Below are 23582 nucleotides of genomic sequence, written 5' to 3'. Positions count from 1 at the left end.
GCCTATAAAGGTGATAGATTGGTAAGGCAGCAGAGAGGATTTTTCGAAATTCCTAGACTCTTGCAAAGCTGTAAGGTGTAGTCTCTGGACCGAAGAAGCTGATCCTTGGAGGTGGCGGAGAGGAGCCAGTCGTCCAAATAAGGAAACACTTGGAATCCTCGACGTCTCAGGTGAGCTGTGACCACCGCCATGCATTTGGTGAACACTCTGGGGGCTGAAGTGAGGCCAAAGGGCAGTGCTCTGAATTGGTAATGACTGTCTCCCAGCCGAAGCGGAGAAACCTTCTGGAGCGTCTGTGAATCTTTATATGATAGTGCATCCTGAAGGTCTATCGAGCACATCCAGTTGTCCTTGCCCAGAAAGGGCAGAATGGATTGCAGCGTGACCATCCGAATCTTGCCTTTTGACAGACTTGTTTAGTCTGCTTAGGTCTAGTATTGGTCTCCAATCTCCCATCCTTTGGGGACCAAAAAGAATCTTGAGTAGAAGCCGGATCCTACTTGGTCTGCGGCACTGTTTGGATGGCTCTTTTTCCCAGGAGTTTTGAAACTTCCTGTTTTGCCAAATCCCTTTGACCGGGTGAGATGTCTGGAAGGGATTGTAGAGGTAATGGAAACCTTTGAAGGGATTTTGTAACCCTCGGATATAATCGACTGTACCCACTTCTCTTGTGATAGGGATTGCCAGGCTACTGGGTACAGCGAAATTCTTCCCTGACTGCCTCCAAGGGTGGACAGTCGGGCAACACCTCAGGGATGCTGAAAGGGCTTCTCAGGAAGAGGCTCCCTGTTGCCCTGGTTCTGAGGACCCCCCTGCCTCTAGGGCGGCGTCTATTATTGTTACCCCCTCTGCCTCTAGGGGTAAACTGACCACGTGTGTCCGGTGTAGCTCCTTGGGCTTTACGGAACCACATCTTCCCCCCCTTCTGACCCTTGGGATATGGTCTAGAAGGAGTGGAAAACTGGACTCCAACGGCAGAAAGAGTTTTACCGTCTTGTTCACATCTGGTCAAAGTATCCTTCACCTGAGGTCCGAACAAAGCCGAACCGTCAAAGGGGGTGTTGGTGAAGGACGCCTTAAAGGGGTCTGCAAAATTACACAGCCGCATCCAGGCTTGGCGTCTAAGAGCAACACCTGTGCCTGCGGCCCTGCTCGTTCCATCGGCTGCATAAGATATGAGCCGCATGGAGGAGTTAGATATCGAATTCAGGATAGCTAGCTGAGAGGCAATCTTTCCTGAGCCCCAGCAGCTGAAGGATCCTGGACTACTTCTCCCAGTTCCTTGAGAATATCTCGTTGAAGCCTGGTGAAGTGACAAAGGTAATTCAGCGAACACATTGCAAAGGTCGCTGAAGAAAACATCCGCTTTCCATACCTGTCCATGGTCCTAGAATCCTTATTAGGAGGATGGACAGGTACTGAAGGATCCGCCAGTTCCTTCTTAGTGGCCGCCACCACCATAGCATCCACAGAGACACCTTTAGACAGGAACTGTTTGTCCGAAGGGGCCGTGATGAACTTGGATGGTCTCCTGGGGACAGGTTCCACAGAATCTGAGCCGCCCGCCTTCGAGCCACTACCTGCATGAGTAGGTCGAAGGCGGAGACACCCAGGAGGTGGAGGGTCGGGATCCAAAGCCTCCAGGTATACCGACTCATCCTCGGAGGGGTCAATGGAGGGCCAATTCCCCCTCTGTTTGAGGAGCTCAAGGATGTCTGAAAATGAGACATCCTCAGAGGGGGACCGTGGGGAACCCTCCAACTCATCTAAGTCGGTATCAGATGTAGTAGACTCAGGCGAGTCTGTGTGTTTCCTCTTACACGTCCTCTTCCGCGGGGGTTCCCCTGCAGGGTCAGGAGAAACCTCGGAAGAGGAGGAAATTCCCAGTGGGGAAACCTGAGGCGATGGATCCCTGGGCCTGAGAGCAAGAGGCTGGCAAGAGGCATCTGCAGGCACTGATGAGGGAGGAGCTAGAGGGATAGACCGTTGACCAGGCTCAGAGGCCAGGACACTCCTCATCACCTCAAAGGCTCCTCTCCCCGGGAGACCTGAACACACCGCTCGAAGAAACAGGAATGGTCGGCTCCAAGGAGAGAGAAGGCTCCGAGGCCGATGTCGGCGCCGAGCTTACCAAAGCCGAAGCTCCGAGAGGGAGGCGGGTCGGACAAGGGTCCGATGCCACTAGCCCCCTCGGAGCCGACAGTGGAAACCCGACGACCGGATCCCTCCAAGGAAAGTCTCAAGGAGGAGATCGGAGCCGGGGATGACGGAGCCGAAGGATGTATCGGCTCCGGCATCGAAACAGTCGCTGTCCCAAGAAGCTCTGGCTCCTAACTCTGGTGTGGAGTCGGAGGAGGAATCTCAAGAATTGGGGCTGTAGCCGAAGTCTGTTGAGACGGGCTATGGAGCATTTGGGCCAGTGCCTGAGACTTCAACAGCCTGCTTACCACCCTCTCCAAATCGTGGTCAGACAGCCTGGAAGATCTCGAAGATCGGCTCCGATGGCTCCGCTCCGACAAAAGAGGAGACCCCGGAGCCGAGTGAATACTCAGTATCGAAGGGGACCGGGATCTCTTACGGGCCGGAGCCATCGGAGCCGAAGTCCCTTGAACCCCAGATGGAGCCGAGGATCTCGGCTCCGATGCTGGATAAAGTGTCGGCTCCAGCCGGAGCCGACAAGGCAACAGTAGTCAGGGTATCGGAGCCGGCCGGCACCGAACCCACTACTCTAGCAGAAGCATCGGCTCCAGCCGGAGCCGATATCGGCTCCGACGGAGCCGGAGCCACCGGAGGAGGCTTGGACACTGTAGCCTGAGCCTTCGGTGACTTAAGAGGTTTTCCTGCCCCTTGCTTAGGAGGAGAACCTTCAGGTTTTAACAAACCTCGGAGGATCAGTTTGTTCCTCCTTTCCTGCAGGACTCTGGCTAAAGGCATGACACAACGCACAGGAGTCCTGCAGGTGCAAAGGCCCCAGGCAATACACACAAGAAGTGTGACCGTCTGTCAGGGACATTTTCTGACAGCACTGGTCACACTTCTTGAAGCCTGAGACCTTGCCTTCCCTAGACATCCTAAAAGGATATACACAAACAGTCCCCACAAACACACAACTTAATCCCTACACAGACACACAGGAAGGGAATAACTTGGGGAACTAGGCCTGACTAAAACTTTAACTGAAAAAACTATTTTAAAGTTTAAAAAGGAAGGGAATAGGGTGGGCTGTACTAAATACAGGCTAACCTGACACTGAAGGGAAATTAAACCCCTAACTAAACTTTTTTTCTTCTTTAACAAGAAAAACTTACCTCAGCTGGCAAAGGAGACCTCTTTCGCTAAGCGGCAAACGAGATCTGAGGTAGTTCCGCCTTGCATCATGGGATATAGGGTTGCCTCGAGCTGGTAAAAGGAGTTCTCGAGCTAAAGCTAGTGCCGAGTCGGAGCCGAGGATCGGCTCCGAACCCATCCAGCAAGAATGAAGGCGAGATTGACAACTTAACATCCCTCATTATCAAATGCCAATGTGTCGGAGAATTTCAAATTATATGGGACACTGGGCCCCCACATACAGAGGACCATTCAACTCAGTTGCAGGTAAAGATCCTTCATGAGGTACCTAACAAATAGCATGAAGAAAATTGCCATGAAGCCCACAGTCAGGAAACAGCTGTCGCCACAGCAGTAGCAAACAGTAAATTCAAAACTGAAGCTTCAGCATATTGACTGGTGGAAATATACAGCCAATAATAATCTGTACATGCAAAGGCTGCATCTAGGACTTGACTGTGTTTAAAGATATTTCTTGAATTCAACCATTGCAGTACATAGTCCCTTGTTTTTGTAAAGTACTGTGGATCAAGGCTGCTAGGAGCCAATTATCCAAATAAAAGTCTTGTTCCCTTTCATCCTAAGATGATCTGCAACAGCAGTCATTGTGTTTGGGGAGCTATAGTGAGACCAAACAGGAGTGCTCTGACCTGGTAAATGACTGACTACTACTGTGAAGAGCACAAGCTTCCTAGATGCCTTGGCCAACAGTGTGGCACCCTGAAGTTTCAGAAAGCACAAAGTCTCTTCCCCAAGGGAAACACTGATTGCACTGTGACTATCAGAATATACACTTTTTGGCCTAGACTTATTAGGCTTAGAAAGTAAGAATCATTAATAAACCATGGACTATGGGTAACCTTGACAGACATGATAGAAATATTTTCTGCCTTCTACAACTTGCTGCTCATGGCATCGCCAAGGTCCAGAGAGATTATAGTTATTTCTCCTTTAAGCCCATCATTTAAATATTATGCACATCAAGCTCTCAAGCCATTGAGATTTCAGTATTTCTATGACCCAGTTTCATAAGCTACCTGGACAGATGAAAATCCCTTTTCTGCTCAGTCATACATTCATAAAGGATGATTTCTGCTTAAACCTCTGTGCTACGAATGACCCAACAATCTGCTTTACCACTATTTCTGCTTAAACTGAGAGACATCTTGAGAGAGGCATCAGAATAGTTCTGATGAGCCTGTCCACTAGAATTTTTGACTTGCCCAGAATGTGCACAGCGAAAAGAAAGCAGTTGGAAGAGAAGATCGCCCACTCCCACAATCTCATGGCTTCTTAACATATGGGGTAAGATATGGTTCCCCCTGTTTGTTGATTTACCAGATCTCTAGAGTGGACTAGGTATCTTTGACCATCTGACCCAGCCAATGCCCCACCCCCACCCAGCTGGAAGGAGTCAGTGCTCACTGTGGCCTTGGGAGAAGGGACATTCCGAGTTCAGATCTTGACAGTGAAGCCCCCAAAGAAGAGACTCCTTGTAGACTCGAAGTTTGATGGGGTAAGTCCAAGGGCAGCTCGAGGAGGTACCATTGCACCACTAAAGTCCACTGAAGTACTTTCATATGAAGGCGCGGGGTCTATATTAGAAGACCAAATGTTTAGGTGACCTAATACGTAAACACCGATCCAATATCAAAAGCAAAATAACGTCCGATATATCGCAGGGAAAGACTTCCCTTGGCCATTCGTCAGAGTTTGCCATTTCTCTTCTGTTGAGCGCTCTCAGAGTTGGTCGATTCAGTTAGGGAGGGTGTGGGGGACAGCCCCCCCTCCCACTTAATTTAGATGTAAAATAAAGTTTTTTGCATTGTGGCCAAGGGACGCATTTCCCTGGGACGTTCGACAAAGTGTGGCTCAATATGAGAAGATCAATGTTTAGGTGTTCGATCACCTAAACATTCAGTCTTCTAATATAGACCCGAAGGCGTGCATAAAGGTGTGCAAAAGGAAGAAGAGTTATGATGGTCACCATCCACCCCAACATTGAGAGCAAAAAAGGCAGGGGGGAGGATGATTGGTGAGAATCTGCCTCACATGCAACTGAAGCGACCAAATTCTGTCTGGGGTGGAAAGGCCATGCACTGTATTGTGTCCAGTTGAGCTCCTATAAAGTCTACTGCACTGGATCCAATCTTGACTTAGAAAGATTTATGTTATGCCAAAGGTCACGGCTAGATGGAGAAGACTATCCCTGGCTTGTAGGAGTCCATGCTTGGTGGGGGCAATGAGGAGCTAATTGTCCAGGTAAGAAAACGCATGGAATCCTAGCAGTCTCAGGTGAGCAGAGACTACTGCCATCACTTTGGTAATCACCCTGGGGGCTGTGCAAGTACAAAGGGGAGTACTTTGAATTGAAAGTGAGTGACTCCCAGCCAGAAGCAAAGGCAGAATGGACTGTATAGTGACCATGCTGAAATTTGTTTTGGCACCAGACTTATTTAGGGAGCTTAGATCCAGAAATGGTCTGAAGTCAGTTTTCTTTGGGGCCAAAAAATCTGGAATAGATGCCTGATCCAAACTGGCCTTGGGAGACTGGTTGGATGATTTCAGCAGCTTTGAGATCCAAGGAGCTGCCGCCTCCCTTTGATTAGGTGGTATATCGAGGAGGTTTCTGGGCAGTTGTGGGGATCGAAAGAATGGAATGTTGTAACCTCTGGATATTATCACCCAATGATTGGCAGTGATGGATTCCCAGGCTGTTGGGTTAAGAGAGACATCCTCTAACTGCCTCCAGATTAGAGCAGTCTGGCAACCCTTCAGGGATGTTGAAAGGGTCAGTCCAAGAACGTATCTTGGGATCCTTGATTTCTTGGACCCCCGTGCCGCGGGGGCAGCACCTGCCATTGGAATCATTTTCCCCTCTGGAGGAAAAGGTCGCCCTGCGAGTCCCAGAAAGCCCCCTTAGACTTTCAGAACTATAGCTTTTTAGTACCACACTGATTTACAATATGGCTGTTGCAGGGTAGAAAAGTGTATTCCGACGACAGACAGGGTCTTTCCATCCTTCTTGGAGTCTGTGTGACTGTAGGACCAAAAAGGGATGATCAAATCGTCCTTTATCAACATGCTCTTTGATGGGAGGGTTCCAAGAATTCAGAACCTCATCCAACTGCGACACCCAAACCAGCCACCCTTAAGGTACCTTCTGCCACATGTGAGAGAGTACTCATGGACATGTTGAAAATAACATGAAGGGTGGCTATTCTGGAGATCTTGTCCTCTTCAGACATGGACTCATTTCCCTCACAAGGTCCCTCTGAAGCCTGACCAAGTGTGCCAAGTAATTCAGTGCGCGCAGAAAAAAGGTTGCTAAAGAATACACCCACTTAATAAATTAGTTCATCGCCCTAGACGGTCAAGGGTTGAACCAGAGAGCTCTCTTGGGCTGTTAGTGGCAACTGCCACCACCACAGCATCGACTGAGATGCCCTTAGTCCAGTGGGGCCTATTAGCAGGTGCACTAAAATACAGTGTACACTAACCATAAATGTAGATGTTAGAATGTATTCACTGCTACAATCATCACACTTGGGTTGTATCTGCCTGCAGGTAGCCCTCAGTCGGCCCAAATACCAGAGTCTTGGTATTTCTGCGTCTGATGCTGTCACCTCTTCCATGACAGCAGGTCGTCAGGGGGTATAAAAACAGGGAGCAGACGTCATTACATCAGTTTTTCTTGCCCCAGATGTCAGAAGCCCCCCAAATAGGAAGCTAGCATATGGTGTGGACCACCACCAGTAAAAAGTAAATACCACTGCCATTAAAAATGGCCATAGAGAGGAAAGGTAGAAAGGATAGAGAAAAACAGGGGGCTGGAGGGAGGGAAGCCAGGACTGCAACAGTGAATACACTTGAACATCTACATTTATGGTAAGTGTACACAACTGTACTATGTTCTTCATGTTTCACTGTTGCAGTCATCACACTTGGGTTGATTGCCAAAGCTGAAGAAGGGTGGAGGCAGTCAAGAAGTGTTAGGGCTGGCTAGCAGGCCTTGTAAGACTGCTGTAGCAAATCCAGCTCAGGATTTAGTAAAAGTAGGTAATGCTTGGTGAAGGTGTGTACAGAACTCCAGGTTGCAGAACACCGCTGGAAAGGACTCCCCTGAGAAATGCTGTAGAGGAAGAAGCAGCCCTACTGGAATGTGTTCTGATCCCCTGTGGGGTAGGTTTTCCATGGTGCTTGTAGCAGAAATGGATGCAGTGTGCTATCCATTTAGAAATGGTTTGCTTGTAAATGGCCTTGCCCTCTGCCCCTGTAGCAAAGCTGTCTACCAGCTGGTCATTTTCTGAAAGGTTTAGTCCTGTCAAGGCAGAACCTGAGCTGTCTGTGCACACCCAAGGAGTGTACAATCCTTTCCCCTTTATTCGGAGTATTAGGGAAGAAGGTTGGCAAATGGATGGATTGATTCAGAGCCACCCTGGTCACCACCTTAGACATAAAGGACAGGTTATTATAACCACAAGAAAGACCAGTGAAAAACAGCTCTTTCCACCAGAATGAATTTATTGATAAAACCTTATAGTGTCGTCTCTAGTGCCTCGGCTGTTGCCTTTACAGAGTAAAGGACAGGTTAGTCCTGAGGTAAACCCTGTCAGTATGGAAAATAATGAAGGGCTCCACAGCCATTAAGTGCCTGTAACTCAGACACTCTTGCTGAAGATATGGCTAAAAGCAATGCTGTTTTTCAAGAGAGGAATTTTAACTCTGCTGAAGCAGCAGCTTCAAAAGGGGGAAGCATGAACTTTTCCAGTACAAAGATAAGGTCCCAGGCAGGGGTGGGTGCGCTCCCAGGGGGCCTTAAGTTGTCAGCCCCTCTCAGGAACTGTTTGACGAGAGGGTGAGAAAACAGAGGTGGCTCAGTATTATGAGATGAAATAGCAGAGGCATGAATCTTAATGGAGGAGAAGGATAGGCCTCTGGAGTAGCTCTGCTAGGTAATCAAGGGTAAGGAGGGCACTGCCGTGTGCTTTCCTTGAGACCGATTCCAAGGACAATATCATTTCCACTTTTCAGCATAGGATTTCCTAATACTAGGCCTCTGGCCTCAAGAATGACGTCCAGCACCTGTTTGCTGAGGGTTGCTGGTGGTGTATTCACGGAATAAGCCAGGCTGCAAGGTTTAGGGGTTTGCAACTGTGGATGCAAAATCTGTCCCTCCTGCTGAGACCAGTGCTGACATGGCCAGTCTGGGGCAATAAGAATTGCCCTTGGCCTGTCCTGTTTGATAGAGTAGTACTTTTGAGAGTGACAGAAGGGGAGAGACATAAATTGAGAGGTTTTCCCATTTGAAGGACAGGGCCATCCACCTTCCAGGCCCTGCTGTGAGGGTTCCTGGTGCAGAATTTGCTCAACTGGTGGCTCTCGGGGGAGGCACAGAGGTCCAGGAGTCTTCTGCCAAAGTAGTCTGCCAGTGAATTTTGTTCGTCTGACAGGAATTGAGCTTGTAGATGCACGTGGTTGCTCAAAGCTGTGTTCCACAGGCCCATGGCTAACCTGCAGAGTGGGTAAGAATGGGTTCACCCCTGCTTGTTTATGTACCACATGACTGTTGGTGTCTTTTTATCAGCAGCTGTCCTGGAATGATTAGGTATTTTGAAGGCTGTCAGGGCATTCTGTACAGCTAGCATCTCTTTTTAATTAATGTGCAGGAGAATTTGTCCTGGGCTCCACTTACCCTGAATGCAATTTGCCTGCCATGTGAGCCTCCCATGCCTAGTCTGATGAGTCTGTTGTCAGGGTTTGGGTGGCAAGGGGTTGAGTGAAAGGCAATCCCTTGCGGTTGCATGCTTCTGCCCACCGAATGTTGGCACTAAAGACTTTTAAGTACAATTGAAGTTTCCTAATATGCAGTCTTGCATATAGAATTAGCAGAATGCAGGAGGCCATGAACTCTAGGGCTTGCAGTATTTTTCTTGCAGATAGCTGGGTTATGGTGGCCATTTCTTTAAAGTAGTTTGTCAAATAGACCTGTTTTTCTAGAGTGAGAAATGCCATCTGGGAAATTGTGTTCAAACATGCTCCCAGGAAAACTATTTTTTGACTGGGCACCAGCTGTGATTTCTTTTCGTTGATGGTGTACACCAATGATGTTAGGAGTCTCTTTACAAATGCCAGGTGCTGAAGTAGCAATTCCAGATTGCCCGCCTGAATCAGGCAATTGTCCAAGTATGGGAAAAATTGGATATTTCTCTGCCTGCAGTATGCAATGGCTGCAGCCAGGCACTTTGGCTTATCTACTGCGCCCAGAGTATTCACAAAGGAAGTGCAGAGAACTGATGGTGCATAGAGTCTGCCCTGAAGCATAGATATTTCCTGCAAGACTTCCTTATAGGGATGTGCAGATAAGCTTCTTTTAAGTCTAGGTTGACTAACCAGGCATCCTTGGCTAGCATAGGGAGAAGCTGGTGCAGGGTAAGCATTTTGAATTTTGGTACCAACCGGAAGGTGTTGAGAACTGGAAGATCCAGGATTGGGTGCCAAGAGCCCTCTTTTCTGGGCACCAGGAACAGTCTGGAGTAGAAACCCTGTCCCTTTTGCTCTACATGAACAGGCTGAATAGCCCTGAAATTGAGCAGAAAGTACTTGCTTTTGAACCTCAGCCCACTGGTCTGGAGGAAGATCAGGAAACCCGCTTGGGGTTGGCAGTGAATGGAAGTAGAATCCGTACCCCTGGGATACAATGTTTAGAACCCATCGGTCCTGAGTAACTGACATCCTGTTTTTTGCATGAAGGACAAGTTTTCCTCCTAGGGGTGCAAGTAATTGGGCAGGGCTGGGAAGGATAACTGAGAAGTCATTGCAAACTTCTGAGGTGGGAGCACTCCATTGTTTAGATCTCTGCATACCCAGAGACTGTAGTCTTAGTGGTCTGTTAACCCTGGGTTTGGACTGAAGGGCTGGAAGTAGCAGGAAAAGACCAGTTTTTAGAAGGCCAATGCCTATTGAATCTAGGTGGCTGCACTTTAAGGATTCTTTAACTGTTTGCATAGATTTAGCTTTTTCTTCCATCTTTTTAAGAACCTCTTCCACTTTTGTGCCATACAGTCCTTATTTAAAGGAGCGTCTAGTAATTTTGACTTGACGTGATCTGGCAAGGCTTGTACCTTCAGCCAAGCATGCCTTCTCAGTACAGACCCAGTGACTGCAGCCCTCCAAGATGCTTCTAGGGCAAAGCCACACTGCAAAGTATGCTTACTAACTTGGTTTGCAGAATGCATTAACTTTTCTAAACCTTTATTTTTCTGCACAATCTGGAAGCAACACCTTTTTTTGTTTAATTAGTTCCATAATATGTTGCTGGTACTTCAACATGTGAAAATGGCAATTCAATGCCCTGATGGCAAGAGTTGCAGAGGTATATACCTTTCTTACCCAATCTATTCCTGTCTGAAAGTGTAGGATTTTTGGCTATAGTAGCCTTAATACCTTTAGGTCCCCTGGGAAATGATCTCTGGATCCACAGTAAGATTCTTAGAGAAATTTGTGAGAATCAGGTACTCTGTAGTACCAGTCAGGTTTTCTAGGGGCCGGTGGTAAAGTGTCTGCAGTAAGACTGGATTCCATGAAGACATCTACAACATCCAAGACAGTGGGTATAGCTAGAGGCCTGTGCTGAGGCAACTCTAAAAATTCTGAGTCTCTTTTTGGACTGAGGGTAGTCCTGGCATTCATAGGTAGGTACTAGGCTATTGGTCCTAGGGCCTAAGCCTAGCCAAATGGTACCCTGGGCTTTTGCCACCCAGCAGAAATGCTCTCAAAGTATGCAAGGTTTCACCAAAGGAAAAATCCTCTGGAGGGGAGGCAGAGGGAATGGATTCCTCTGCATCTGAATGCTCATAAGTTAAGGGCATGTCTTGGTAATCAGAAGTAAGAGTCATCGGACTCCTGGTCTGTATAATTAGAATGAAACTCAATTCTTTGTCTATTAGCAGGGGAAGGCTGGCTTCCCCTAATTAGGGTGAAAAGGTCTTCAGCCATTCTAAGCCTTTGTTTTTGTGGCATGGGAGCTTGAGCATGTGCTTTGGTGAGTGTTTTAGGCGTGTTGCATACTCTGGGCATGAGAAACTCGGTAGTTTTAGCTAAAAATGAATGCGAACATCAGTAGGTCGGAATACACCCTCAGAAGTCGGTGCATGCACAGTGGCTCCGGACCCATCCAAGGTAGAGATATCCGCAGGTTTCATAGTCGAACAAGCATCTCGCGGCATACCGGACTCCAAATGGGTCTCAGCAGAGGCCTGCAAATCTGTAGAAGCGGGCACCAGTAGCTGAAAAGGCACCTCATTGATTATCAGCCAACTGGCGACTAGCTTAACGGAAGCATTGTTGGCAGTTTTAGACCTATGCAGTCTCTTTACATTTTTTCAGATCATCAGTAGTCAGATGGCTTATCAAAGCCATTTCGGAATACGGAGAACAAGAGTAAGAATTTAGCGACAAAGATAGCCAGACAATGAATAGTTCGGGCATTAAACAAGGCACAAAACAGACAGCGGGGGACGTCATGGTCTGGGCCTAAACAGGTGACGCAGTAAGAATGAAAATCTCTGAGGTATTTGCTTTCCACAGGCATGACAATTGTTAACTTTGACATCGGTTAGAGTAAGAAATAAGAATCCCCAACAGGGTACTTAGCTTAATAAAACTTCAGGTTTGAAACTTGAAAAACAAAAATTTCAGTTAGTGGCCAACTGGCACTTGCCAACTGCTTCTGCTTCGGGCTCCTTCTCGGCAAGAAAGACTGATGTAATGGCATCGGCTGCCTGTTTTATCCCCTAACAACGTGATGTCATGGAAGAGGTGGACAGCATCTGACGCAGAAATCCCAAGACTTTGATATTCGGGCTGACTGAGGGCTATCTGCAGGCAGATAATCCAAGAGTGATAACTGCAACAGTGAAACACTAAGAACATTCCTATACAAGTGCTTAGGGTTGGGCTCTACCATGTTTGGTTTCTTCCATGCCCTGCTAGAAATAAAATCAGGTGGGTCAGCAGTGGGGGAACCCAGGATATAGATGGCCCTGTTCTGAAAGCTTCCAGGAACACTGACTCAGAACTGGGTTGCTGGATGGACCACATACCTTTCTGCAGCAGGATCTCCATGATGTCCCCCAAGGAGACATCCTCAGCTGGGGATCTGGGGGAACTCTGCCCTTCATCCAAGCCCACGTCTTCAGTCAGGTATTCCAGAGAGGAATCAAAGTGCTTCCTTCTGCACGTATGCCCCCTGTGCACCTCCACAGGGGACTGCTCCAGGAAGGTGTTGGAAGACTTGGCGGTGCTCCTGCAGGGGAGCAACCTGTAAGCTTCTAGGAACAGGCTTTTCCAAGGTAGACAGGGTCGAAGGACCCAGCGCAGGCAATTCAGAATAGAGGGGTCAGGTCCAAGGGTTGGGGGGGGGTCGAGGATCCTGTGGGAGCCAAAAGAACAGTCTACTTCGAACACAGAGGGAGAACGAGACTCCGACAGCAATTATCAAGGCCATAGATGTTGAAACCCCACGGACACCCGCCACACCCTGTGCTGAAGTTGGAGTCGAAGTCTAGCTATCAACTGCTAAGGCACCAAGAGGGAGGGGCAACTCAAAGCCGGGGTGCTAAAGCCAACCCCTAGGACCAGACTCCAAATCTAGAGCTCGGAGAGTCAGTCGGGCCCAAAGACTCTAGAGCCAAACTGCTCAAGATGACAGTCTGAGTCAAGGTACAGGTACCTGTTGGCACCAATGTCTCAAAACACAAGATGCTCAGACCAGAAGGCTCAGACACCAATTGGCAGATCAGAGGAAAAATAGGTAAGAATGCTGGTTGAGCACCCCTGGCTCCAGGGGGAGCCAGAGTAAGTAAAACTCCCAACTGAATTTGCGCCTTCAGAAGTTTCCTCATGAGCTTGTTCACTTCAAACACTGAAATGCTACAGGAGAACCAAGAGAATGAGGCAGTTGGACCTTCAGCCTGGAGTGGTGCCTGGGTGACACCAAAATTGGAGACTTGGGCAGGGGACCCACCAGCTCTGGAGAGAAGCAAGGGGATCAGAGCTGGGGCAGGAGGGCAGGCTTTTGTCGGCAGTTCTCCCACAGAGATTCTATTGGGAGTCCATCTGCATCTGTCCTGTTCTTTGTCCTTCTCAGCCACTTGTTTGGTTAGGGTTTGAACCCCTGAAGTGGATTCAGTAGAGGTGGGGCTGGATGAAGGGATAAGACCACCAAGGATTAATTTATTCCTTCCCATAACTGTTTAAGCAAGCGGCAAACGAGATCTGAGGGATAGAGGAAGTGTGGGGCCTGATGGGTAGGAGAGGAAGGTCTAAGTTTTCGGCTCCAAGGCTGGAGTATCTGTCAGATTCAGATCCGAGGACAGATCTGATACTCGCAGGTTGAAGACCAAATGAAGATTTCAGATCATTCGTTTTAGACATCCAAAGGTATTACTGCACCACCAAGTATCAACATGTACCCGATCTAAAGCATTCAGAGTTTGCTGAACAGATTGCCATTGCATACAGGGTTGTAGGCAAGTACTAGATTAGCTGCCCTTGTAGGCCACTTTAAGCCTTGCCAATGTCCCTTTTTGTACTCTAGCCTATCCCATTTGGGTAGTGATCGATCTTATCCCATCCCAGAGTCGATAATTATACATTACCCTAAGGAGAATAACTGGGATCATACCAAATAATTTTAGGGAACCCATGGATGGGATAAAGCATTTAGGAGCTGCCTCTGTAGCAACCATTAAACCAGTCTGGATAACTGGATAGGTGATAAATTTTCACCAGTGACATTAAGAAAAATCTGCTTAAATGGAGACATTGTTTGCCTCCCATCAGTACTGACTGATGTGACAGAGCTTCTCCGTATTCTCTTTAGCTGTAAGTTTACTAAGAGCCTATGAAACATCTATGGATGGCTGTGTCAAGTAGATTTAGTACCTCTCTCATCTGGTCACTGCCTTCTGACTTGGCGGATTGGGGGAAGAGACTCTACAAACAGGTCAGTATGTAACCTTGTATATGGAAATGGATGCTGCAATCTCTGGATACCATCTCTCTCATCCAGTTGTCATATGTAAGCTTGTTATGTAGGAAGGCACAGGGAGATTAGATGCCAGTCTCCAGGGCAGTTGCCAAGTCTTCAAGGAGATTTTCAATTGAACCTAGGATGGGGACAGTACAACAACAAAATTCCTCTAATCATTCTGAAAACTTGCATGACCATGCTGGGTCCTATACATTCACATGTGCACAAACGTACTCCAACTCTGAGAATGGTAGGCACCAAATAAAAGGGAATCTTCCAAGAAATGGCAAACTGACTTCATTACACACAAATTTAAATTTTCAGCTATTCGGCCTCCTTACCTCAGGACTCCACAGCGTGGGTCCAGAGATTACAAATGGTTACCAGGGGGTCCCAAGTTTTAAAATGGTTAACATTGGAAACATCTGACCTAAAGTCTCAAAAGCAGCAAGTACCATTATAAATTTAGTCTTGTGACAGTCCATTAAAAAAAAATCTAAGCTTTCCTAAACAGGAGTCTCCAATAAACAAATTTTATCATGTTGAAGGTTTTTCCTCCAAAGTGAACTTGTCTACCTAGCAACATTACAGCACAAACAAGCCATTGATCTTCAAAAGCCAGCAGAGGAGCACTCTTCAAAGGCAGGAAAGCTCTGAAAGGCTTGGCGCTCAAACCTGTCTTCATTCAACTCAGCTCAAGTTGAGCTAACAGTTTGGGCATGTGGAAGGTGCCCTGAAGCTTTGGCAGGATATAATCCCATATAGCCAAGGTTACTGCAGCAGTGATCAATGTGACTTCTGGGTTGTAGTGGCTATATGCAAGTCAAGAGGGGGATGTGTATGATGTCATGCAATTCCTACTTGAGCAGCAGTGAAACGGCCACTGGCTGCTGTGGAAAGAGTTGTAACAAGTGAAACTACACAACAGATAAGCTAAGCAAGCTCCCCTATACAGTAAACTGTTAACCGGAACTCAAGCAACCGGGGGGGGGGGGGGGAGTCGAAGAAACAGTACAATTTGTGTGTTTGCACTTTGCCCCCCCCCCCCCCAAGAGAAATACCTTAAGTTTTTTAGAGTTTTAAAAAGGAAGATGGCTCGCTCCCCAACCTGAGAACAAGTCAAACCAAACATAGTAGAGAGTACAATATTAGGCAGGCCTATTTTAATAGCAACTCTCAAGCAACCAGAAACTAAAGTTATCCGGCATCTACCAATCCCTATGAGTGCCGGTTAACAGAGTTTACTATACTCACTTATCTGCAGTAGAATAAATGGTCTGATTAAGGTCCTGGCCCATTCGAGGAGTGAACGGGCTTGTAGGGTTCTCACCGCCTTCCAGTGAGCTAATGGCCATGCCTCTCAACTGCCTTGCAGGAACAAATGGACCTAGTTGAGTGCAAATAGGAGCTCTATCATGCTAGTGGCAAATGAAAAAAGGCACAGAAATAATGCAGACATGATATAATACACAGCCCAGTAAAATATCAGAAAGGTATGCTGGTGGAGCAGTAGCATATCACAGAGTTGTATGGAATTTCATTTAACGACACAAACCTAAACGTTAAAGAAAATCAAAGTAACAAAAATGTGGAGCAGAACATTAACACCTAAAAAACCAAGGAATCTGCATTTTTATATAAAATTACCTTTTCTTCTGAAAGTTCTTTAATGTACTGTTTTAGTTCATCCAGCTGCTGACGTGTGGGGATACTTCCAGTAGGAATGTAATAAGGAGTAGAGCAGATGTCATTGCACAACTCCTCCTCTTGTTCTTTTAGCTGTTTCAGTTCACTCATTCTTTCATCCTTCTCTGATGCATAGTACTCGAGCAGTACGCTTAAATTCTTTTCCTTCTGAAGTATAGTCTGGTTTTCATCGATCTACAAGCAAACAAAATGGCAAGAGTTTTCATGTAACAGACGTTACATTACAGAACACTAATTTAATAACCAGGAACCTTTTAGATATTGCATTTAACCATCCTAAAAGGCTTTACTAAAACCAAACTTATCTGCAATACATGTGTGTATTATGCCAGAACAATGGTCAGCATAACATCTAGATTTTGCAAAGGCCTGTTATTTAAAGATTCTTACCAGATTCCCCAACGAAGGATACACACAGCCAGTGTCAACTTGTACTATTTTCTGCAGCTCCCACATTGGGGGGGGGGGGGACATTACTTTTTGTTACTGCTATTATGGAATGCTTATGCTGCAAAATCAAATGCAAAATATAAAAGTGAAGCAATTCAGCATACTGGTTTGCCCTCTTGCAAGCATGTCTACACCTGCATATCAAAAGACTGAGTTGTGCGAGCATACTAACCATTAATTAGATATCTGAATAGGACCATCAGTTCTATTGCAGAAATGTTTCAACCTATGAAACTGGCCACAAACTAGTATTAGTCTTGCAAGCTGAACTTTAGAGTGTACTCAAGACATCCACAGAGCACATCTGGTTGCATTACTTGATTGTAGTACCCCAGAGGTGGGAATGTGTATGTATGCGCATATCTGCGCAAGATGTCATGACTTGCTGTGCAAAAGCCAATACTTCATTAGAGCTCTATCGCATGCAGCAAGGTGGGGTGGGTACTGCCCCTGTACTCCTGCTGTTCAAACCAAAAAAATCAAAACAATCCTGTTGATTCTCTGCTTCCATCTGCATTATTATTGGGGGAGCCTGCCAGTCTGGAAGAAGGTGGGATTTCTTACTGCGCATTCCACTAGTACTACAAGTTTCCACCTAAAGAAAAATCAATTGCATCATATATGCCCACAAATGGTAACAGTGCCAGCAATTTCTTCCTGACCAACAAGCCATGTGTAGCACAAACCAATGAGAATGCTTCTACGACATATCCCAAGTTTTGAGCAACAAAGCTGCTTCAGCCAGTAAAAATGCTTAATGTGCAGCAGTTCAACGGGCAAAGGATAACGACCTAGCAATGACACAGTTGATCCAGTTTAGTAGCTTGTGCAGAGAGAAGAGTCCATGCTTTGTCTGCAGGAAAGAATTGTGCCATAAAAGATAGTGACTGCTGTCCAATAGAGAGTGGAGGATAAGGAGAATAATGGCAAACGTGGCTAGTTACGTGAGAAGGGGAAGAATGGTGGAGAGAAGGCAATGAAATTAGTACCTGCCTCATACTAGAAACTACCATGCCTAAAGGATGCATTGTCTTCTATCTATACAGTTACTAACATCTGAGCCATCAGCACTATGCCAGCCTTCCATATCCCCTCCCCAACAGGAAATCAGAAACCTAAGCACACCATAAGGTACCTTCACATATGCAGAACCCACACTCAGCAAGGTGATGCACTAGGACAGGTGCCAGTAAGAAGGCAGGGTGGAAGGAAGCAGTCTTTTCTGCTTCCACAACAGACTACTCTACAGCTGCAAGATGCACTTGCCTTGAGGATGGTAGAGGTTGGGCAAATTAAACTCCTTTTTCGATGCAAAGGAACCTTCAAGGTGAAAACTGTGGTGGCAAAAGCCAACCTCAATGACAGAAAAGCCATAGTTGGGGGACAATCTTCCCCCACAAACTTTCCAAAAAGTGGAGGCCCACTAAAGATAGCAAGATTTGTATAATCTCCTAAGTTAGTACTTAGAATACTTTAGTCAAGAGAGTCCAACAATGAGTACTCTCGCACAACTGTACACAAGGGAAGACAACCACTTAAGTGCAAAAAAGGGTACCCCAAAAGCCAAACTCTAGATTAGAAAGAGCACTTTCAAGTGTGCTTCAGAATATGCCTTAAACGGTTACCCTGACACTTTCGGATTTCCTTAGATTTAGGTCTGGCTCACTTCCCTGTCAAAAAGCACTTTCTATTGCCCGGATTCCAATATCATATTTGCCAGTACACCTCCATCATGCGAGGATTTCTGTATTTCATCTTTTGAGGATTTAGAAAGAGAGAACAGGGCAAAAGAACATTTTGGATTACGAACTCTTGAGGCTATTTTAGACAAGGAGGAATGATAAATTCTACTCTAACATTACAGAAGGCTTGCACTTCAGGTAATGCAACACTTGAGATTCCTGGCAGATGTGATTGCCTCCAATAAAGGAATTTCAAAGCTTTTTAGCTAGTAAGTAGAGAGAGAAATTTCTCTTAAGACAACATCCCAATAAGAGGAACAGAGCAAACCGTGATGTGCCCAAAATAAAGGAAACTCTTGCGAAAGGCTCACTGCAAATGCAGTTTAAGGGTGAGGAATCTGGTAACCCTAACTGGGAAATCTGACAAATAAATCTTGGAGACATTTCAGACTTAACTTCTACTAGTTTATGCTAAATAATGAGAAGAGAGGGCAGTCCAACTTGCCTGTTGCTGACCCACACTGAATTTTCATTTAGCAAGGTAGGATTTCGATCTTTGGCTTCTTAGCCTCCTGCAACATGTGCACCACTTCTAGGGAGAACAAATCCATTTTTTTAGGTAAAGTCATATGGCACAGTGGTTAAGCTGTTTGCCTCACATGCATAAGGTGCATGGTTTGATTCTCACCTCTGCTAAGAGCTCAGTGATTAGAGATGTAACAGACTAAAGAGTATAATGCCCCATTTGGCATGTACCTCACTAAACATCTGCAACAGCTGGAGAGGCCACAGAAGTATCTCACGAAGAGGATCATAGGTATTAAACACATGTCCTACACGGACAGACTCAAAAGCCTCCAGCTAATCTGACTCGTATCACCTACTTAGAGGTGATCTCTGCTTGACTTGCAAAGCCATGTTTGACCCAGCTCTTAGAAATGTTACATTTAAAGAAATCTCAATCCCTCTGCACCACAAGCTCCAGAGACCTCAAACGCATTACCACAATCAACAGAGCATGCTGGATGGACAGGTTCCTCACCCAGAGACTGCCCATGCTCTGGAATAGACCTACCATACATATCAAGCAGAGCATCTCACTGACCCTCTTCAAGAGAGATCTTGATGAGTGGATGGGTAATAGAAAGTTCACCCCAGGGATCACTCCAGTGGCTCTACTTGACAAAGGCTCTGGGAACTGACGTCGGGCAGGACAGGCGCCAGTGGCATTAGCCTAGGACATACTTATGAACCTATGAACGAGGCAAACCAAAGATGAAAAAATCCAAGTGGTAAGCATGAGACAAATTCCAGTGACAGACTCCATTTAATGGAGAAAACAGAAAAATATCAGCAGAAAACAGAGTGCTGGAGGAAAGGGGGGTGTCCGGGCAGAAGCTGCTACAATTAAGAGAGCTAATGTTGCTAATTTACTTGCACAACTATATTTTATGTTCAACATGTGGATCACAGTTTTCCGTAGCCTAAGCTACTTTGGCTAGATTACTGTAGCTTATTCAGGGGTAGAAAGAGGAGGAAGCCAGTAATGGACTCAAGAACCGTTGGAGAATGATCCAGGCACAGCCTGTTCTGAGCCTGGAAAAGGAATCCAGTTTGTAGTGCTTTGCAAATTCCGAAAGTACCAAGCTACAGCACATGAGGACTACTGAACAGCAATGTGTCAGAGTCGGATATGGAAATACGATGTACAAAGAAAGCCAGTGGCAGAGAAAAACCATCAAATAGCACAAAAAATAAACAGTCAGACACCCTTCATAAGGATGTTGGCAACAACCTCCATGCCAGTCCACAGGACAAAGGCAGATGGAATGAGTACTTCCAGCAGCTTCTAAATGAAAAACCTTTGTGTACTGCCTAGACAGCCTACAGCAAAAGAAGCCCATCCTAGTAGTAGTTTTGTAAGTAAACTCAAGATGTTCAAATAACAGCTGCAGTAGCCCAAGTTATATGGGTTATATCATGCAAGTATATAACAGCTGGCCAGCTTCCAAAACTTCAGGGCACATACCTCTGACAAAGTTTGAGCATCAAGTCGTTCAGAGTCTTCAGTGCCAGAGAGGGAGGCCAAGCCCTTAAAGGAGAATAGAAAAAACAAAACAAAATACATCTTGGCAATAACACCACACCAAGAAACAAGGTGGGGTGGAAGGAGGCAGCTGCTGTTGCAGCAGTGATCATTCGAACTTTACTGTTATGGAAAGTTTACTTACAAAACTTATGTTGCTCACTTCTGCAGTACCCCAAGTTATAGTGGTAGATCACCATAACTTACAAATTTTGGGAGCTGGAAGGAGAAGCATCCAGGAGCCCCTGGAGAATGGTCCAATCAAACAATGACCTCGGCAAGAATGAATCAAGCTTAGACTGCTCTGCAAAAGGTATACAGAGAACCAAGCAGCAGCTTCTAGACTACTACTAGAATCTAACCCTTTTCAAAAAGCCATAGATGAAGCAAGGGCCCTGGCAGAGTGGACCTTGACCCTGCTGGAACAGTCTTATTGCAAGTAACAAAAAGTAACAGCCTTAGACAACCATTTGGAAATGGTCTGGTATGACAAACGTGTCCCCTTTTCTTACCATCGCAAGAAGGTAACAACTGATCTGAAGATATTAGAATTCTGTCGAGAGTATCCCTGTTGTCTGTGGACATCCAAGGTAATGCAGTAACTTTCCTCCATTTTTAAGTTCAGGAAAGAACTGGGAGATTGATAATTTGGCTTAAACTCTGATAACACTTTAGGCATAAAAGGATTAGTCCTCAAAGAAACCTAGTCTGTGTGGAGAAATAGGTAGGGTTGACTCAACATAAGAGCTTGCAATTCTAATATTCTTCTGTAACAAAGGTCACAGCAAACATTAAAACTGTCTTCTATGTTAAGAACCTCAAAGTCAGAGAGGCTAGCTGGTTCAAAATGAGGACGTTTAAGCTTCTCTAACAAAATTAAGAGCCCAAGGAGGGGTCACAGATTTTCTAGTAGGCCTCTTTAAACCCCTTTCAAAAACATTGTAAAATGAGAATTCATTGAAGGAGGATCCACTGGCAGATATGTTGAAATGGTCAATAAGTCTTGGAGTAAGAAAGGCCATTGGATAGTAACTCACTCAAATATTGTGAGATCAGAGAACTAGCCCTGAATGAGTGCGAGTTGCATTACTGGCAACTAGAAAATCTTTTCCACTGGCTAATACGATTTTCTGCTAGTAGGTGTTCTGGCCTCCATTAGAGCTTGCTGCATACGCTCAGTAAATATGTGCCTAAAGGGAATCAAGACCTTTTCATTCAGTCAACTAAAGTTGATAGGTGTCAAGGGTATCAAAACACCCCGTGGCCTTGTATAATTAGATCCACTCTGAGGATCTTGTGGTAACTGCCCTCTGGACATTTCCAAATGGGAGAACTGTTGCCTGGGCCAGAAGGGAGCCACCATAATTATCTTTGAGGATTCCTTCTGAACCTTCAGAAGTACCCTGGATATCATCGGAAAGTGTGAAAAATTATACAGTAACAGTTCTGTCCAAGGAAAAGAAAAGGCAGTCTTCCAGGCCTTCATACACACAGTCCTTTAGCAGAATCTTGACAACTGATTTTAAGCAGACAAACATCTACTTGAACTCCACACAGATAGGTCAAATCTTTAAAAAAAAAAAAAAAACCCTTGAACAGTTTTCTATTTATGGGGGAATGCTCTAGTCCTGCTTAGCTTGTCTGTCACAGGTTTTCCTCCGGCATACTGTAGGATACCTGTGGAGTGAGCATGTGCTGTAAAAGCTGTATTTCAAGCTAACATAGCTACCCTGCAAAGGGGGTATGACCTGGAACTCCTTTGCTTGTTGATGCACTACATGGCTATTGTATTACTTTTGAAAATCTGAAGAGGTCCCAGGGATCAAAGGTGATTCAGAGTTGGGTGCTTTGAATAATGCATGCATCTTTGTGTGCCTGCTGCCGTCTTGCGTTTCCCACACACCTTGCACTTCTATCCCTCCTGAAACGGCTTTCCAAGCAAAGTCTGAGTCATCTGTGGTGACAGACTACTTTGGAACATGGAGGGATTGGGGGAGACATGGATTTAAGGATAATTTGCCGTCTCCACCAAATTGCCCTTCTGAAAACCCCAGCACTGGGATTTGAAAGGACTGGGACCAGAGAGACTTATGATACCCTTGGCAAGACTCCGTGTAAGAGAGATTCAATGGTATCTGAAGAATCAGATGCAGTGAAACCAAAAATTCTAAGATATTCCCTTGTAGCGACCAAGGTCCATAGAAAAGAAACAGATCTAGATCTCAATTTATTTTTTTTCCTGGGGAAGAAAAGCTCTTCAAACTGAAGTGCCTAGCTGGACACCACAGGAACACAATCCTGTGTGGAGTAGTCAACAAAATCGAAAGTTATGTACTTACCATGACTTGGCATCTAAAGATTAAACACAAACACGACAATATCACCACAAAGAGTAGAATGAGTGTTCAGCAGACAAAATCAAAATAAAACCAGCATAATTTAAGAACAAATAAAATCCTTCAAACAGGATGAGCGCTTTCAGCTCATGTGTGTACATAGCTGATTTACAGGCAGACAGGAGCCCTGGTCTTAATGGAGTGGTGCCTTTAAAATCTATATTGAAAAGCAGGAAGCTCAGGAGATGACTTGACTTGGATTGGCTTAGCAGCAACATAAAAGGGAGTTTTTTTGTGTGAACAGGATCTGATGAAGGCATAGCTGAAAGTGCTCATCCTGTTTGTGAGGATTTACATTCTGTTTAACACAATTTAATAAAATTTTTCATTTTGATTTTATCTGCTGAAAATGCATTCTACTCTCTTCGTGGCGATATTGCAGTGCTTGTGCTCATTCTTCAGTCATTATTTTAACACTGCAGTCTTCAGTGGTTAGCGTAGTTTATAACTTGGCATCTGTGTTATCCATTTTCATTCTTCCTCATTGATGGGTCACTGATCTGACTTGGTCACATTTGGCAGATTTTGATCCCAGTCTTGAGCTCCTCCGTCTACCCACAAGGCCCTACACCTTCCCCAGCTTCCTCTGATCGCTTTTGCATCCTTATTGCCTTGTGGACACTGGGACAAAAATATCAGAGGTTCAAACCAAGAACGTGAAGGTTCCCATATAGTCCATAGATCCTCTAAGAGCAACTAGGTTTGGGGATAGTTGGGAAGGAAGTGGAGGACGAATGAAAATGGACAACACAGATGCCAAGTTATGCTAGAGTACATAACTTTCCAAATTTGACGTCCTTTTTGTTCCTCATTGATGGGCCAGCATTCCCCAGCTACGCAACTCTAGGGTGGTCTCAAGAAAGTATAAGCCAGAGCACTGTCGAACAAAAAGAAGCTCT

The 23582-nt window shown here is 45.7% G+C and overlaps 1 protein-coding gene across 2 annotated transcripts in view; it reads right to left on the bottom strand.

Annotated features, from left to right (window-relative positions):
- LOC122793263 (protein regulator of cytokinesis 1-like) overlaps positions 1-23582 on the bottom strand; it is a 1295879-nt gene that overhangs the window by 822103 nt on the left and 450194 nt on the right. For both annotated transcript variants that reach the window (XM_044061121.1, XM_044061122.1), the window contains exon 4: positions 16010-16243. In XM_044061121.1, coding sequence (XP_043917056.1) covers positions 16010-16243 — 234 coding nt within the window. The remainder of the gene's footprint in view (positions 1-16009; positions 16244-23582) is intronic.

Source organism: Protopterus annectens, chromosome 2.part0 (genome assembly GCF_019279795.1).
Source record: "Protopterus annectens isolate FY-2018-M chromosome 2.part0, PAN1.0, whole genome shotgun sequence".
NCBI classification, from domain to species: domain Eukaryota; kingdom Metazoa; phylum Chordata; order Ceratodontiformes; family Protopteridae; genus Protopterus; species Protopterus annectens.
This window is presented reverse-complemented; position numbering and strand designations above follow the sequence as displayed.